The following is a 19587-nucleotide window of genomic DNA, read 5'->3' as shown; positions in this document are numbered from 1 at the left end:
ACGAGGGTGTAGTCGCGCATTTTGACTTGAACTCCGAACTTACAACACAAAGATGTCCCGGTGCACGCGGAGACCGCATCCCCATCTCGCTCATCCGGCATTCCGGCCCAGCCCATCATATATCCCACGCTCCTCACGTGCCCAACCACCAGGTCCAGGTCCAGGTCCAGGTCCACCACCCCCGCAACGCAGATCCACCACTCTGTTTTCTTCTCACGTTCTCGCCGCGGCCAACGCCAACTGCCACGCCAACTTCTCTCGTCTTCGCCCGCCCATTGGCTTGCCTCCCGCCTCGAGGACTCGGTCCGACACCAGCTGCGCCGGCGGCGACCGGGAGCGATGGATTCGAGGCCGCGCGGGACCGACGCCCCCGCCGGCGCGGCGGCGAAGGGCGACGCGGAGATCACCAGGCCCCGGAACGACAAGCGCGGGTACCGCCGCGTCGTGCTCCCCAACGCGCTCGAGTGCCTCCTCGTCAGCGACCCCGACACCGACAAGGTCTCTGTCCAAGCTCCCTCGCTGGCCCCTTTCGGTCGGGGCGCGCCGGGGGGGTTTGGTGCCTCACTGCCTCCTGTTTTTTTTTTTTTGGCTTGAGTAGGTGGATGTGAATCCCGACTTGTGTGCTTGCAGGCGGCGGCGTCGATGAACGTCTCGGTGGGCTACTTCTGTGACCCCGAGGGGCTCCCTGGGCTTGCACACTTCCTTGGTGAGCCTACTGTTTTGGCTTCGTTTGCGTAACACTTGACAACCTGTAGGGGAAAAAGTTTTTAGCACACGGGTGTATGTATACCCGTGTGTTTTGCATGCTATCTAAATAGTCATTAAAAATATGAAAAAAATTAATAAGATAAATTAATATGAGTTATATCACTCTACAAATATGTAAGTTTAAATTTAACTTCTACAAGTTGTAGCAAAAAAAAACAAACAAAACTGAAACTAAGTATACGCATATTAATAATTGTTTTTGTTATTTTTGCTACAACTTGTAGAAGTTGAATTTAAACTTGTATGTTGGTGAAATGATATAATTCATATTAAACTATCTTGTCAATTTTTTTCATATTTCTTTTTAACTATTTAGATGACATGCAAGCAACGTGTGTACATACACCCGTGTATAAAAAACTGCTTCCAACCTGGTAGTCGTTGATGCTGTGATTCTCGTTGTAGTTGGCTGCTTCCCTTAAGTGTTCTAACTATACATTTTTTTTATGTGATGGAAATCAACCAAACGAAATGATAACCTTAGTGCATTTGGACCTTGATGCCTTATACAATTGATTGTTGTCATCACCATGCACTTCCATCGCAATTTGCCGATGTCAGGCCTGCTTAGACTGCTAACTACATTTTGCTGGCTTCTTACATAATGCTGTTTTAGGTTGTGGATTGCAATGTGCTTTCAGTTGTTTAATTATTGAATTGATCATGTACTCCCTCTGTCCCAAAATACAGCTATGTCCAGATTCGTGGCCTAGAATAGCTACATTTTGAGACAGGTAGAGTAAATATGAAGGAGGTCGAAATTTGGATATGCATATTTTTCTCATCGCACACAAAACGTGCAAACAAAAGAATACTTTAAGTTCACAGACAGCAGCATGCTACTTTCTCGTTTCTTGGGTAACAAACTAACAATACATATCAGCACTTTTTTTTTTGAAGCTAGAAAGGGATGAGCCCCTCCCATTTCCATTACTAGAAATGTAACAGTACTTTACACAAAAGCTAGAAAGAAAATAAACAACGTTTACCAACTCCTCTTGCAAACCATCTGGTGCCATCCCACCAACTGGCATTGCAAAGGAGGGACACAAAAACTAAAGGTCCCTTGAAACTTTCTTACAATGCAAAAGCTCTCATGATAACACCTCAGCACAAATATATGCAAAACATCTGAAAATGAATTTCCAGCATCATGCTGAGTATCTCTGGATGAGAGGATTAAAACAAGTACAACATTGTCAGCAAATTCAACATATGCAACCTAGCATATCAATCCAGTACTAATACCTCCTGATAGGCGTTAATAAGCACCAAGCCAGCAATGGCCAATAGCCCAATATGAAAGGTTCATGAGTTGCATAATGATTTTTGAAATCTGCAAAGATGCAAAGCCCATATTTTGAAAGGGCATTAAGAGAAATATGGTTGGTCTTAAAAATTTTAAATAGCTTACTTATCTGAAATTCATGGGTTCATTAAAGGATCAAAGGTACCAGCACTGCTATTTGTGACTGAAACTGTTATACTAATACTGTAATACATTATACATGTTATATTGCCTCTGTATTGAAATGGATGGGATATATTATTATAAAGTTCATTTCAGAACTAGAGTGCTTCGAACATCTTATTTGTTCACTTAATATGAATGTAAAAATCTAATGTGATATTGTTATCCAATTAGAAAATTAATTTAACTACTAGTCACTGTAACTATTTTTTTCTTGGATAGGTAAAGGAACAATTTTTTTTTGTGTCATTCATTGTGTGCCATGCTATCACTATGCTTAGTCTATTTATTTTGGCTTGTTTGGTATAATTCTCTTTTATATAGTTTGATGAGATCAAGATGTCTTCTATTATATCATGTCAATTCCCGTAAGAGGATAGTAAGACTCCAAATAGCTCCATTGTTTTTGTTGGCACAAACCTTACACATGTGAATCAGAATCATGAGGTCAAGTGCAATGAAGTTATTGGTAGTCTTTGTACTGATTTCTACCAATTCTTTCTTCTTTATCTCCTTAAATCTAACAGAACCAATAACTTCATTGCACTTGACCTCATGATTCTGAATTTCTGATTCACATGTATAAGGTTTGAGCCAACAAAAACAATGGAGCTATTTGGAATCTTGCTATCCTCAAACAGAAATTGACATGATATACTAGTAGCATGTATCTTTAAAGAGTTTTAATACATCATGAGCCACTGTTAAAACCTTGTTTCATTGTTTTTATATTGATTGGATTGTACTATTGCATTTGAAGAGCTTCATGGCATGTGTTTTGCAGTAATAACATGCGTGTAGCTCTGTATTGTTTCATTCCCTTATTCTTGGTTCTTCTTTTATAGAGCATATGCTTTTTTATGCTAGCGAGAAATACCCTACGGAAGATGATTACTCAAAGTATATTGCAGAGGTATGTAGTTTGCCAGGCCAATCTTCTTACCTGTTCTGTTGATCTAAAGAGGATCTTTGTAAGTGATCCTGATGTTATTGTGGTCAATAATTTGTTAGATCGAACTGAAATGGATATCAAAACTTAGTGAAAATGCTTCAGAACAACTGGAAGTTTCAGGAGAGTGTCAACTGAACTTCAGTATACTGCATTCTTTGCAAAATGTCTAGTCCACGCCCAATTTACTTTGGCATTGACTAGAGACTTGTACCACATTTTGGGGGCAGCTGGCTGCTTCCTAGATGCCTCTTGTTTGGTTTTGCATTTATAATACTTTAAGCAGAGCCATTAGAGTATTTCAATATCTGTACAGCTAAGTAGCTAACCTAGTTTATGTTTGATCATAGGTTAGTGCCCTTTTTTCCCTGAGAGTACTACTTGGTCAGAATATTATAGATACGCTTAGCTATAGTGTCCTGTTTGTGAGTAAACCCATACTGCTGCGAGTTAGCGGTGCTACACCAGCGCTTGCAGTGGCAGGGTGAGATTAATCCAACACTAATGATGTGCAAGTGGCTTCATCCATGGGACGAATTTGGAGCTTAATAAGTAAAGTGTCCTAAATAGAAGTACTTATCTTAGGCCCTGTTTGATTCAGTTTGGGATTATTATAATCTGGCTTATTAGGAGTAAGCTGAAATAAACAGATAGATTATTGTAACCGATTATTATAATCTAGAGCCTAGATTATTATAATCTGATAAGCTCATACAAAGGTGCTCTTTTTTAGATTATTGCATGGTTAAAGACCCACTATCCTTGGGTACTTCAAAATAATTACACATATTTGTCATTTCTTTCTACTTTAGCTTATAATAATCCAGCTTATAGTAATTTGACTCAATAATCCAGATTACAGTAATCCCTAGCTAAACCAAACATGGCCTTATATACTTTACAATCATTGGGTGAGCCAAGGTTGGCCCCAATGAAGCTCTGTCCCTTGAAGCCTTGAACATTCCCTCCACATGTTATGCTGCAACTGGAAATTTGCGAGCAGAGTTCAGCCATTTAAATTATGAACAATACTAATTAGAAAAATCATCTGCCTGGCCTCTGATATAGTTAATAGGAGGCATAATTGTTCATAAATTCATATCAATAATATCATGGTACTTTAGTCTTTTTCTACTTTGAAATAATGAATTGTGTCATATGGGTATTTCTTTTAGCATGGGGGTTCAACCAATGCCTTCACATCTCGTGAACATACGAACTTTTTTTTTGATGTGAACAACGATAGCCTGGATGATGCTTTGGATAGGTACCTTCTACTGCTTCCTTTCCTTTCACCTTTGTTCTTATTCTGCAAAATCTGATTCATTTTGCTTCTCTCTGTTGTTTTAGGTTTGCACAGTTTTTTATAAAGCCACTGATGTCACCTGATGCAACTCTAAGGGAAGTTAATGCTGTTGACTCTGGTATATATTGCTTCTCTCTTGCCTGGAGCTGCCATTTCTGCTGAGAGAATTAACTTCTATTTTCTTTCTTTTTTCTTCATCTGCAGAAAATAAGAAAAACTTATTGTCAGATCTTTGGCGAATGAATCAGGTACCTTTATGTTAAAAAACCCATCAATGTAGTGGAATCATTTCTGTTATAGTTGAATGGTATCATATTAGTCTATTACACCCCTTAATTATCGGGTTTGTCTAAAAATCACCCCTCAACTACAAAACCAGGTATTTTTCACCCTTCAACTAGCAAAACCAGATAAAATACCACCCCCACTCCCTAAGAGCAATGTAACCCATCTCTGTTAGTGGTTTTGACATCTAAATATATGTTTTTACTTAATTTAATAATTTTTACATCTCTTCCTAACTAAGTGCCATACAAGTAAAAAGTATATACTATTTGGATTTCAAGATCCTGAAAACCACCATTACAACCGGGTTTTATTACAACCGGTATTTGTCTGGTTTTGATTGTTGAGGGGTGTAAAACTGGTTTTGTAGCTGAAGGGTGTAGCTTGGATTTTTTTTTTGAATTATTACTGTTGTTTCTTTCGAATTCATTTATTTTACCATGTTCTTCCCTGCTATAATTTCATTGTCTATACTCTTTTGGTTTCAGCTCCAGAAACATATTTGCTCAGAGAGGCATCCGTATCACAAGTTTAGCACTGGTGCGTGTTTTAGTCATCATTTTTTTTTTTAGTGTTTGGCTTACAAGTGGATGTAGCAAGTATACTGCATGCTTGGTACCAAGTTTCTATCTTCATCTTATAGACACAACTCACAAATATTTCATGTAGAAGTTGTTTCAAGAACTTGCTTTGTAATGTTGCGGAAAATATCCATGTCATATCTTAATTCAAAGGCGCACAAATCTTTTGTGCATTCCCTTAAAAATATATATCCAAGTCATATGAACTTCTGATTTTATGTTTTTAACTAGTTGAATACCCTTATATTATCATGGATGAGAAAAAAAAACTCACTATATATTCTTCCAAGAGAAAAGAACCCTGCATTTGTAAACTTGATGGGTCCATTTCTTTTATGGTATTCTCAATCTTCATGAGGGATTCTCTTCGTTTGTAGTTATTTCTGTCATCTAAGGCTTACACACATATTTTCTTGAAGTTCTGTTGTATTGATTTTGATCCATGCAAGCCATGAGGGTCATATGAAAAAAACACTGCTGTCATAAATGAAATAATAGTGTATGAAGGACACAGAAAGACATAGAATGGTGCCCTTGTGGGTCAAATGTTTTGAAGCTTCCCCTTGTGTCGACCCATGTGTTCCAGCAGCTCCGCCTGAAAGACTACTCGGCATCAACCTAATCTGTCGCAAGTCGCAACAACACCTAATGTATCTTTTCTTTGATCTGGTGGTGAGGCATGGTAGTTATATGAATGGGTGAAGATTGTGCGGCTTGGACAAGCACTTGGTTCCAAATTTGGACATGAATTACTTCTGTGTTTGTTATACATTGAGAATAACTGATGTCTGCCCTCTGTTTCTACTTTACTTCTTTTTGTCAGTATTGCTCATGTTCTTAAAATAATACTGTTTCAGAATAGTGGATTCAAATGTAAACTTTTGATCATAAATATACACACAAGTAATTAAATTGGCATATGAAAATGATTTCTGCAGAGTTGCCATTGGATGTTGATAGTACTTTAATAACAATACTTTTTTAATAGAAAATCCAAGTTTTTACTAATATTTTTAAGTTGTACTACCATGAAAAGTCACTTGACACATATGTGATTTGGAGATGTTCAAATCTAACAAAGATATTACGGGACAGGGAGTATTTACACCTTAAATTATTTCAGATGTTATTCTCTGGAATCAAAACCCATGGGATGCTACAAAGGTTGAACAATAATTGTTTTACTAATATTCTGATATCTATTATTTTAGGAAACCGGGACACTTTGCTGGTTAATCCAAATAAGGACGGACTGGATACACTGGATGAGCTTATTAAATTTTATAATTCACACTACTCAGCCAACTTGATGCAACTTGTTGTGTATGGCAAAGGTTTTTCATTAAACTGAATACACCATTCTTTTCATTTCTGTACAAATTCTTCAATTTTGTTTTTTGTTCTTTTACCTGTTTACTTGACAACTTGTGTATGCAGAGTCTCTTGACAACCTTCAAACTCTTGTTGAAAATAAGTTCTCTGATGTCAGGAATACTGGAAGGGAACGTTTTTCCTTTCATGGTCATCCTTGTTCAAGTGAACATCTCCAGGTTTATATTTTCTATTTGCTAAAAATAGGTTGAACAGTCAAGTGCACCACTGGATGTGGCACTTTTTCCTGAAAAATGTAATATGGTAGTTTATGACTTGCAGATCCTTGTTAAAGCTGTTCCCATAAAAGAAGGCCACACTTTGAGAATATTGTGGCCAATCACCCCAAATATTCAACATTATAAGGAAGGTCCTTGCAACTATGTGAGTCATCTTGTTGGCCATGAAGGAGAGGGATCTCTGTTTTACGTGCTAAAAAATTTAGGTAAGTTCTATATGAGAAGTTTACTTCTTTTCTGGTGGATGGGTTTGAGGCTTTTCGCGGTTCCATTGGCTATTTGACATAACATGAGTACATGATACTCTGGTTCTCTGCTTCTTTGTTCAAGATATTTTATATTTCTGTTAATATGAATATCTTACCTTATTGTTGGATTAATATAGGATTGTACTGGAACATTGATAAAGTGTTTAGCATGATAGTGCAATTTAATTTTAGCCGGGAAGGCCAAAGGAAGCCGCCCAATTTCATTAAGGATAGAATTCACAATTTACATGGCTTTGGGAACCCCAAAACCAGAAAAAGAAAAGTAACACAAGCTGTTTAAGTACAGCAACTAGACCGAGGTGATAAGCTAACCCAGAAGGTTAACCGATTCCCTCAGGCACTCTGAAGAAGTTAGCTGCCGTCCAGATGGAAATAGTGCAATTTAATTCAAGAATGCTACTTTTGATTGTTTTATGTGATTAACTAATTCAGAGTTTATCGATCTTTCAAGGTGACATGTGTTGAGCTGGTTCTTGGTCTGATCTAATTACTATCCAAATGCATTTAATTAGTTTTACTTTGCTTTTCCCACTGAGATACCATTTTTAGTGCACATGTCCAGTTGACTTTTGTGTTTGTTATGTATTATGTATATTATGCTTTCATGTGGTGTTCTTTTCACCTAATTTATCTCTGTACAGTTCTTCCCTACTGTTATATAGGCAAAGTCTGTATTTGAAATGCTATTCCTTTTCTTTAAGTTAATGTGTCATTTGAGAATATATATAGGTAGCAATATCCTCTTTAGGTGGTGTACTGATAATTCACTGGGATCAACTTCCTCGAATATGTTCCATTTTAGAATACATGCAGCCAAAGCATAAAAACTATGGTTACTAATATACAAAAGGCTATTAATATTTGTTATGCAAAAATGGCATTAGGATTGTCAGGAAAAATCAAACTAAAGTTTAATTGGAAACAGGCAAACAATACACAATAAAGAGAGGAAAAGGTCCAGATTTAATCCCTTAACTATGGTCTGGTTTGATGTTGGTCCCTCAACTCTCAAAATTATTCTTTTCCCTATAAAAAACTCTCAAAATTGTCCACATTTCCTCTTTGTGCCTAAACCATGGTGGCTCTCGGTGAAATGGCGCCTATGTGGAGTCTACACAGGAAAATAATGATGATGTCACCATAACAATTAATAATAAACAAGAACAAAATAAAGGAAATACTAGAACCCACTTATCATCCTTCCCTCCCCCCTCTACCATCTCCTATGTATTTTTTTAAAATTTTATTTGCCAACTAAGACTATGCCACATCATAAAAACCACCCTTATTTGATCCCAAAGATGAAATATGCACAGTTTCGAGAGTTGAGGGATGGAAAATTGGACCAAGGCCATAGTTGAGGGACCAAATATGTAATTTTTACTAAAGAAAAGTACAAAATATTTTATTGGAACAATCCATGAAAACATTAACAGAAAATCCAAATATTTGGTTTTATAACTATATTATTTCCTCTTTTTGCATGGTTTACTTTTACTACTGTATAATTTCCTATTTTTATATTATTTTTACATGGTTTGCTTGCTTATTCTTCACCGAGGGAAATCTAATGTATAATCTTTTGTAGTGTTTGCTGTTTGTAACTTTGTATTCATTAAATTCCTCAGGATGGGCAATGAGTTTGGGAGCATGGGAAGGTGATTGGAGTTATGAATTTTCATTCTTCAGTGTTGTTATACGGCTTACAGATGTAGGCAATGGTGAGTTTCCTTCAAGAAGAGCCTTTTTAAATACAACACACTCAGTTTAGGTTAAGAATTTCGGGTTTACCCTCCTGTAACAATGACATATGGGGTAATTCTTGCTTAAAACAAGACGTTGGGTTAAGGAAGGTTATTGACATGTGGGTCAGGAGGGTAAATCCTTAATTTTCAACCTGGATGGAGAGCATATGATCAAACTTTATTTTTTGACAGAATATTTAATTTTACTTTTAAGTATTGAAGATTTACTGTGCGTGTAATATTTACCTACTATTTCATATCATTGTCATTGATGATAGAGCACATGGAGGACATTATTGGACTGTTGTTCAGATACATAGCACTGCTCCAAACCTCTGGAACTCATAAGTGGATTTTTGACGAGGTAAATTTTGGTTTTGGATTTGTTTCCCTTTGGAAATAGATTTTTTTTTATGATGACCAAAATCAATTGTCAGCTCTATCTGGCATCAGTTTAAGTTTTTATTCTCCCTGGGCTGATAGTGCTACTTTGAATTTAAACAATCAGGCTATTATAAATGACAGAATGAAGCCATTAGATCGTATCATTATTTTGGTCATGATATATATAAGATCTTTAATTGCTATCATTTCTAATTTGTTGTAATTTGCCAGTACTTTCTCTTAAATTTCCGTTATCCATCTATAAATAGCATTCTCAGAAGCTATATTTTATTACTTAATTAAATTACATTTTATGTTTTTAAGATGAATTATGAAGCATGACTATGTGACCATATCGTCAAATTGCTGGCATGTGTTTTTTTGGTACACTGCATGTGTTAGGTTCCTCATTAATTCGCTATTAGGTGTTAGGACAAAACATAGATGGTTCAGGAGAGAGAAGCTTAATGTCTAAAACAAATATCTATAAATAACTGGAGTAATTATTGCATGTTCTATTGCAGACCCTACTTGATAAATGTTTTCTGGTTGAGTTACACTTGCATTGCTTCCTTTACTACTCAAACAAAGCATCAGTGCTTACCTGAAAGGGTTTGTTTTGTCTAACTAGTATAGTAATGTTTGGAATTTGTATAATTTTCTTAACTGTAAACGATAATGATTTAGTAAATGTGTTTTTGAGACATTATAATGATGCATATGAAGTCCACTGTGCACAGCACAAAAGCTAACTACCTCACTCTGTTTTGATTGTCAAGCTTCTAGCTATCCATGAGACAGGATTCCACTACCGTGACAAGAATCCTCCTATGTATTATGTTGTCGATATTTCCTCAAACATGCAGGTATATCTTAGTTATTGCTTTGCACATCTGTATTATGTGTTCATAATTGCTAACTATTCTTTATCATCTTTTGTCTGTATTTCACAATGAGGTTAGCAACAATAGCATCTCTCTTAATTGCAACTTCCTATTTCAGACTCTCATTTCTTATTGCATGTGTATCCATAGGAGTTTCATTGTTGCCTGTTTTCCTGTACAGTATCCTGCCTTTCTTTCTCTTGAAAGTTTGAATTGATGGCAAAGAGCAGGCATCTCTTTGCTTATATAAGAAAGTGACTTCACCTACTCCCTTGTCTCAAGTCTCAACCAATCACAACCATCTCATTTAATTTCTCCACCCACTTCCTCATATCGACCAATCATAAACACCCTCCATATAATTTCACCCCTCTCCTTAATCCCTGTGAACAAGTTGACAAGTGCTTATCTTTTGGAACGGAGGGAGTAGCTATTTTTTGATTAGACAGATCTGACTTCTAATTAGGCATTGAAGTGCTCGTTCAAAAATAAAGAATGACCATGGTCATTACCATCAATCTGCACCTTATTAATATATTTTGTCAGACAAGTTTGTATGAGATAATCAAGTGCAAAACTATATTATCATGCTACTTTTAAATCCTTATAACTTGATAGCTCCTATGAGTTGTTGGATAATACTTGGTTGAATTCCTAGCGATGTGATTAGATGGGATCCCTCACAAATGATCTGAGAACATGCACTATATGCCACCAGATAACTCCCTTCTTTCTAAAGTTCATCACTGAGTCCATGTTGCAAGACTGCAGTAATGTGTCAAGGTTGTTGATATGGTTTCTGTCAGCGAGAAAACAATGTGTAAATGTCTGGGAAAGCTTAGCAGTCTCTAGTCACAGCCATTGGATACTTGTACTCTCTAGTGGTAGTAGGCTCAGGGGTGAGGAGGGAGAAGATACTGAGGAAAAAGATGATTCTGACAGTGAGGAGACTCTGGGCTTCTGTGTAACTTATTATTCTCTTCATGATTCTTGTTGCAATTCGACCAAAAAATCTGAGTTTTTGAAGGCCCCAAAGTTGGAAGTTTTTCATATGCCCCCAAAATTAAAGCTTTCGAGGCAAACAAATCCGTGGGACATAGAGATCCATTTGCGCAGAAGGGAAATATGGATTCAGGGATAGTGAGAAAATGGGAGGGAAGAAGGGAGGGGCAATTCGAAAAACTGTAACAACTTTCTTGAGTTATATTTGCAGGTAGGGGGTGATTGTTTGGCTTTTTTGTGGAAAAAAGTCAAACGGTATATTTGAAAATGAAAAATAATTTATGAATAAAACTTTTATGTATGTATTCTTAGAGATCTAAAAGCTAAGGCTGAAAAATAAACTTCAATGAAAAAACCCCAAAATCAACTTTAAATTTAAGGTTGAAAATTTAAATTTTGGTTTATAAGCAGAAGCAAAAAGATGGGGTGGTACTTTTGCTTGTTTGCAAAAAATGAAACTAACAGGAACATCAGACATGATGATATTTCATTGAACAACAAAATGATCAGTTCCACCTAATAAATTCTACCAAATTGTTTGTTCATACATTGCAAATGAATTCTACTCGGTATCAATCATTTCATGATCTCCTTCTATTATAGATCTTTCCGCCGAAAGATTGGCTGATTGGATCGTCTGTTCCATCAAAGTTTTCTCCAGATGCTATCCAGAGTATATTAAATGACTTGACTCCAGATAACGTTAGGTACGTTTTGAGTACATTGCCTGTATCAGGTTTTCCTGTTGTGTTTGAAGGTTTTAGCTACCAGTCATAGTTTTTATATTTTAATGTTCAGCACATTATAGTTAAACAGTTATATGTGTTTTAGTAAGTTATACTATGTTTTTCTGTAGTATTTTAAAAGTTACTTTCTTAGGAAGCTCATCTCTATATTATTCATTTATGCTACTTATCTTTGATGAATTGAATGATGCATGTTCACATTGACATTGTACAACCTTCAAATGCTTCTTCCCAAAAACTTAGGATAGACATATTTCCTAGGAATTATCAAGAGAACATATTATTGTTTCTCTTCAATTACTGCATGTAGTTTGGAAAATAATTATTCAGATTTTGCATTTGTTTGTCGCTTCAGATTCTTCTTTGCCTTATCTATTATAAGACACTATACTACTCTTCTAGAAAGATGACACGATGAAGAAACCTTTCACTTCGCATAAATTTGAAGGTTTTTTCTTAGAGAAAGTGGAAGAAATTTCATTACTTGTCCCTTTGCACTTCTTTGCTTTTAAATTTCCAAAACTGCAAGAGGCTTGTTGCTCTTCGTTGATCCTCTTATGACCATCTGCTTTCTGTTTTCCTTTCACACACTTAATCTGTTACTTTGTTTAGTTCTTTTTGTTGTGATATTTTTTACGGGTATTAATATTTATTGATTATCTTCTGCATCTCTTTTCAGAATATTCTGGGAATCAAAAAAGTTTGAAGGGCAGACAAACTTAACAGAACCATGGTATGGTACATCATATTCAGTTGAAGCAGTCACTCCTTCCATCATACAGGTTTACATAAATACATTTGGATGTTACTGTGCTTACAATACACTCCAATTTCTGTATTTGGAAGCATACACATTTCTAACATAATTTGTACAGAAATGGGTAAATAAAGCTCCCATGGCAGTCGATCTGCACGTGCCAAAACCTAATATCTTCATTCCAAGTGATCTTTCATTGAAAAATGTTGAGGAAAAGGTATTTGTTTTCCTTAAAAAATATTCAGAATTTATTTTGTGAAACTTTTTGTTGATATTTTCGGTTTATACAGGGAAATTTTCCTTTTATGCTGAGGAAAACATTGTTTTCCAGAGTGTGGTATAAGCCTGATACAATGTTCTTCACACCCAAGGCCTACGTCAAGATGGATTTCCAGTGTCCACTGTCCTGTAGTTCTCCTGAATCAACAGTTCTTACTGATATGTTCACAAGGTTGCTAATGGATTATTTAAATGATTTTGGTATGTAGTCATATACGAGATTTCTCAATATTTTTCTCGTTTGTATGGCACATGTTCATTAAATTGTTTAGTACTATATTTCCAACTTCTCTCTATACAATGATCTGACGTAAAATAGACATATACAAGAGTTAGAGTAATAGAGAAGTTGGAAAAGCTTTTTTTTTTCTGTTTAGAACCTCAGTTCTTTTTGTTGGCGTAAACAAGAACACATTCTCTACATACAGCTATCGTCCTAGAAATCAAGGGATTAAGGACATTGTCATCCCCTGTTAGTTTGCCGTTGGTTCATTTATCCGTTGCAATGATCCACCAACTTTGTTTTTTTTTTCAGCTTATGATGCTCAAGTTGCTGGTCTTTACTACACTGTTAGGCCAAATGACACTGGATTTCAGGTCAGCTGTGCAGTTTGCATGAAATAATCGATTGTTTATCTCCATTGCTAATCCAGATGGTGCAATGTTGATGAGATTATCACACTAGTTACATATCAGAAAAGAGGAATAGCTTGACAGCTTGTGAGTGTTAACTATACTGGATCATTGAAAATAGCTGTCCTGCTGTATCTTTTGTTTTTTCTTTTTGGTAGAGAAGGTCCTGTTGTTCATACTTCTCTTAGGCCCTTTTTAGAGTACAGAATTTTCCCTCATTCCTGCAAGAGTTGAACTGTTTTATGTGAAAATTCTATGATATTCCTGCGGGTTCAGAAGGAATTTTCCTGTTTATGTGGAAATTGAACTGTTTCATACTTATTACTTTTGACCAAGTAAGATATATCCAAGTAATCACAATCTACTAGCTTGCCTTTAAAAATATTAGATAGAATGTGGTGAAAATACCCTTCAATAATATCCTCAGGCTTAATCAATATAGCACTGAATATAGGGAGATAGGTACAGTCAAATGGGGCATTTTAGGCAAATATGTATTGAGGATCACAAAGTGCGTATATTTTTTTAAGATATTCTTGGTCAAATTCCCAGAGGTAATTGTGTGGCAGTTTGAAAGTTACCAACAATTGCTGACACCAAATAAAAGGTTTTGCACTGGTAGTAACCTTGCATGGTAGTGGCACATACCACATGCCCAATTGCCCACAACACAATATTTTATGCCACCTATTTCGTTCATTATGTTAGTTTCCTTTACTAATTTACCCATGTTTTCACTAAAGTACGAACACTTCTGTACCCATCTATGTTGGTACTTGTTACATGCCTGCCAATAAGGGTGGAATGCAACAATCAGACTATGTTGCAGGCCTCCCTGCATCATCATACATTCATACAATGTATTGTATCAAACCCATGATGCACACCAAGCTCTTGTTCAACACAGATGATGCTTCTATGCTTAAATCTTTTTCTCCTAAACATATGCTGTATTTTCGTAATTGTGACAAGATGATAGCATGTTGTTCATAATAAGATGCTTTTTGCCAGGTCCTCATAATAAGATGCTTGCCATGCGATTATTTATCATTAACATTAAATCCTAATTAAAGGAACATACCATCGTCAGTCTTGACACTTGAACTATTTTCCTTTTTCCATCCAATGTTGGTTCAGATGTGCATTTTTTAGCTGGATCTGGTTAAGTACAGTGACTGGTTTATAAAGACACCATTATTACTGGAATTAGAAGATATACATGATTGATGCTTTCATAAGTTATAGTCTTAAGGCAACTTTTATCTCCATTTGTTTTCTTTCTTATTTGCAGATACAAATGCATTATATTCTGTATTTAAATGGTTAATATTGCCTAATGCCAGTTATTTTTTCATGTATAGCATGTGGTAGCAAGCTGTACTGTTACATATTTATAAAACTTCATTATGGATCCTTTGTAAATTGTGATCTATCATTCAAAAGTTCCTTGTTTCTGAGTCAGAACTCATAGCATGTTATGAGACGTTCTTCTTACAAAATCATCTTCTTTTCTAATCCTCCAATATTTATGATTGCCTTACAGATAACTATGGTTGGCTATAATGACAAAATGAGAGCCCTTATGGATACTGTCATTGGAAAAATTGCAGAGTTTGAAGTGAAGTTTGACCGTTTTGCTGTAATAAAGGTAATGGCGATGCTACAGTTTACATGTTCTTTCTTACCAAATATCTTCTGCAGATCTGCTAGAATTTTTGTTTTCGTTGTGATTTGGACGTGTATAAAACTGTCAGGAGATTCCTTGTCAGAACCATGAGCTACTTTCATTTAGGAAAAGGTTGTAGTTCTTGTTCATGAGTGAGCAATCCGACATTTGCTTTCCTTGAAACTTGGATGTACTGTACATGCTTAGAGTATGTGCATTGTTCCTCAATTATGGAATAAGGATGGTTACAAATAGCATGTTTCTATCTATAGTCACAGCAAAACATGTTATCTACAGCCAAACTGTGACAATTTTGACAAATGACAAATTCTACAAATATATGATTTAGACATATGTAAATGGTATGGTAAATCTGTAGTAGCCATGTCAATTATGAGAAATGAAAAACTCTAAAATATACTCCATTCCAGAACAAGTGCAGCCCAGCTGCACTTATTTTGGGACAGAGGTAATATGATTTAGGTATGCTAAATTTGCAAAAAAGAAAAGAGCATTTTTTTTCTGTACTGTCTTCCCAGGAAAGGGAAATGGAACTGAAAAGCTACAAGCAACAGTAGTGCTATTTCCTAATGTATGCATTTTTGGATATCTATAGAATTCTAATTGTATTAAATATGTTGTATTTTCTATCTGCCTAGGATGTCTTGAAGGACAAAAGAGTATCTGCCTATAGGATGTCTACCGTACTTGCTATCTGCCTGATTTATACAATGTTAAGACTATGCCTTTTACATGAACTGAGTATGTTCATCTTTTGTTTCTATCATCAGGAAACTATAATAAAGGAGTACGAGAATTTCAAATTCCGACAACCATATGAGCAGGCATTATACTATTGTTCGTTGATATTAGAGGAACAAACTTGGGCATGGGATGAAAAACTTGCTGCAGTTTGTCACATTGAAGCTAATGATCTACAGAACTTTTTGCCTCATCTTCTTGGAAAGACATTTATTGAGTGCTATTTCGCTGGTTTGTTTAATAACTAGAATATTTTGGTTTTTTCTCATTATTTTACCTTGTACTGCCGCTAATGACTTTATTGCCCCATAATCTCTCCTTGAGAGAATTGTTTGCATATTTTTATGCTAATTCCATATGTGATCAATATTACTATATTAGGGAACATGCAACCGAGTGAAGCAGAAGGTGTTGTACAACATGTTGAAGATACCTTATTCAATGCACCCATCAGTTTCTGCAAAGCTTTATCCCCATCACAGCATCTTGCAAAGCGAATTGTAAAGCTTGAAAAGGGTTTGAGGTATTATTATCCAGCATTGTGCCTAAATCACCAGGATGAAAAAAATTCTTCCCTCCTGCATTATATCCAGGTGTGCCTTTGCAGTTCTTTGATGTTTTCTCTATGGGGATATTTTCGTGCATTGACAGCAGAATACCTGAACTTCTTACTCTAGCTTCTCATTTATCATATCTAGTCTTACCCTGCAATGTGATACTCTGGACCAATATGGCCTGTGTGGCCCATGCGAGCCGTATGCGCATGTTTAGTACCATCTTGCTAGTTTAGCGAGAATGAAACTAACTTATAAGGTCTCATCCCTCTAACCATATCACTCCCGATTGACCCTTTTTTACACAGTGAGGATGAAAGTGTAAGTAGGGTGGTATGTGTAAGTTGGTCTGCCCGTTGATTGGGAAGGGCTACGTGGTTCTGACGGGTGGGCTGTTACAAATGGTATTAGAGAGCCGACTCTCGCAATTGCGCATACGGGTCGGTGTGTGGGCATATGGCATATGACGCATGTGAGGCACATGGTATGGCATACTGTGCCAACACTAGACGTATGGATGTGCACTAAGAGAGGACATGGTATGGCATACTGTGCCAACACAGGCCATGTGTTCTTGGACATTTGCCTATGTATGCTTGTGTGGTTGTGGGTAAGATGGACTGACGGGGACGTCTAGTCCTTTAAGGGGGTGTGTGTGACATCCTGGCCCAATATGGTCTGTCTGGCCCATACGAGCCGTGTACGCATGTTTAGTACCACCTTACTAGTTTAGCAATAGTGGAACCAACTTATAAGGCCTCATCCTTCTAACCATATCACTCCTGGGTTGACCCTTTTACACGAAGCAAGGACGAAAGCGTAAGTGGGCCCACCCGTTGGGTTGGGTTGGGTTATGCGGTTTTGGAGGGGGGGGGGGTGTTACATGGAAGATACGTGCAATACACATTACAATGCTATAACAATGTTTCCACTTCACAGATTCATCAGGATGATCTCAAACAAAATGTTCTACTTGAATTGCTTATTCTTGTTGCTAAGCAACCAGCTTTTCACCAATTGCGTTCAGTTGAGCAACTTGGGTACATAACAATGCTTAGACAAAGGTACGGTGCTACCTTTATTTTAATTATGTTCTTTATTGTAAAAGTATGTGCAACATTATTTTGCATTGGTATGTAGTAATGGTGATACTTAGTGATGCTCATGCTGCTCCTCTGAATCTCATGTTCATTACCCAGAAATGATTCTGGTGTTCGGGGATTGCAATTCATAATCCAGTCAACAGTGAAGGTAGATATATTTCTCAATGCAATTTCAAGTGCTGGAACAATTTCTCTCCTGTTATAAGAAGTTATTTTTAACAGGATCCATCAAACATGGATGCCAGAGTCGAAGCTTTTCTTAAGATGTTTGAAGAGATTCTGTACCAAATGCCTAATGAAGAGTTCAAGGTTAGATGAATGCTGTCTGTAGTGTGCAGTTTCTTGTACAGTGCTAACCTAGCTCAGCCAAGGCTGGCATCAACCACTTCTTGTTGATTTGGTTTCTCCTTCCCCCTTCTTGCTCTCATGTATTTTTCCCCCCTCTGTTATCAGATAATGAAATCTGGTAAGCCGGCTTATGCTTACCCGGCCAAAAATGCTTTTTTTTTTTGCTTCTGTTATAGCTTGCCGCAGCTCTATTGTATGGCTATATACTTGGCACTATATAAAGTGTACAGTGATTTATGTTACCTGCAGAGCAACGTGAAATCTCTCATTGACATGAAGCTGGAGAAATACAAGAATATAAGGGAGGAATCAGCTTTCTTTTGGAAGGAAATTTCGGAAGGAACTCTAAATTTTGATAGAAAAGAGGCGGAGGTATGCCCTATTTCTGTAGTTTTGTCTCTCTGGCGTCATTTTTTTTTATTGCTGGAATTCTGTAACTGCAGGTTGCTTTACTGAGGGATCTCAATAAAGAGGAGTTGATTGAGTTCTTTAATAATCATGTTAAAGTTAATGCACCACAAAAGAAAATCCTTAGTATACAAGTTTACGGCGGTCTCCATTCCTCCGAATACGAAAGGACAGTTCACGACGAGCCACAGCCGCATTCGTATCAGATAACTGATATATCCAGCTTCAGGAGATCGAGACCCTTGTATAGTTCATTCAAGGGAGGTGTTGGTCAGATGAAGCTATAAAGGTCACATTTTTATGTCTGCAAATTTCGAAACAATAATCTTTCCATGTAATGTGGAGAGACGTTGATACTTCTGTATTTCCACCGTTTTCTTCCGATACACTAGCCAAGACGTTTCAGTTATCCTTTTTGCTGTCACCGTGCCGTGGGTGACTGACACTGGCGATCACTTTGTGTGTTCTCATCAGGAAAACTTCTATCATTCGTAAAGGAACCTTTTTTGGACATATGTTGATAGTACTTCTCTATTTCTACTGTTCTCATGTTCTTTGTACCCTTGTACCATGACCTTTCATTCTCCTTTTTGCTGGCACCAAACGATGACCGACACTGGAGATCACCATTTGGATTCATATTACTACCAGGGTTCGAATCCTACAACTTCATCAGAGCAGAGGTGCTTCCGCCTCGGTCCTTCTCCAAAACTTGTTTGAGTCGTTTTCGTTTTAGTGCGCGCAGCGGCGGATCTAGGATCTAAAGGTTGGAGGAACTGATTACATTCTTTCACCTGCAGCCCCTCATATTCTTCTTCCTCCCCTCTATTTTCCATAAGGAATCCAGCGCGTGGGGGCCGCTGTAAATCCGCCCCTGAGTGCGCGTAACACTCGTGTTATTTCTGCATCACAAGTCACCTTATTCGGATTTCTATTTCTGCATCACAAGTCACCTTATTCGGATTTCAGAGATATAGTAAAAGTATCCGCCATCTTGAATCATACATACATAAGAGCAAGGCTATTAATATAGTCAGCAAGCCGACTATAAGACTTTTTTAGTTTTTTCTTAGCTCA

The 19587-nt window shown here is 36.9% G+C and overlaps 1 protein-coding gene across 1 annotated transcript; it reads left to right on the top strand.

Moving 5' to 3' along the window:
- Positions 1-322: 322 nt before the first annotated feature.
- On the top strand, positions 323-19118 carry LOC102700359 (insulin-degrading enzyme-like 1, peroxisomal). Its single transcript, XM_006658650.3, has 26 exons — positions 323-498; positions 631-706; positions 3085-3152; positions 4364-4455; positions 4539-4612; positions 4699-4742; positions 5268-5319; positions 6572-6694; positions 6798-6910; positions 7014-7176; positions 8868-8960; positions 9263-9348; positions 10148-10234; positions 11858-11961; positions 12680-12782; positions 12876-12974; positions 13048-13237; positions 13572-13633; positions 15213-15317; positions 16127-16328; positions 16479-16690; positions 17591-17715; positions 17851-17902; positions 17977-18063; positions 18352-18474; positions 18546-19118. Exons 1-26 carry the CDS (start codon positions 340-342, stop codon positions 18795-18797), a joined length of 2946 nt encoding a protein of 981 aa, XP_006658713.1. The 5' UTR covers positions 323-339; the 3' UTR covers positions 18798-19118.
- The last annotated feature ends 469 nt before the right edge of the window (positions 19119-19587 follow it).

This window comes from Oryza brachyantha, chromosome 7 (genome assembly GCF_000231095.2).
Source record: "Oryza brachyantha chromosome 7, ObraRS2, whole genome shotgun sequence".
Taxonomy (NCBI): domain Eukaryota; kingdom Viridiplantae; phylum Streptophyta; class Magnoliopsida; order Poales; family Poaceae; genus Oryza; species Oryza brachyantha.
The sequence above is the reverse complement of the archived record's forward strand: the minus strand, read 5'-3'. Positions and strand labels throughout refer to the sequence as shown.

Bases quoted from the DNA above. Each gene is read 5' to 3' on its own strand.
- LOC102700359 (XM_006658650.3), top strand. From the start codon at position 340: ATGGATTCGAGGCCGCGCGGGACCGACGCCCCCGCCGGCGCGGCGGCG. The intron at 15,318-16,126 runs GTAATGGCGATG...TTCTATCATCAG, and splicing joins ACCGTTTTGCTGTAATAAAG to GAAACTATAATAAAGGAGTA. The intron at 18,064-18,351 runs GTTAGATGAATG...TGTTACCTGCAG, and splicing joins TGCCTAATGAAGAGTTCAAG to AGCAACGTGAAATCTCTCAT.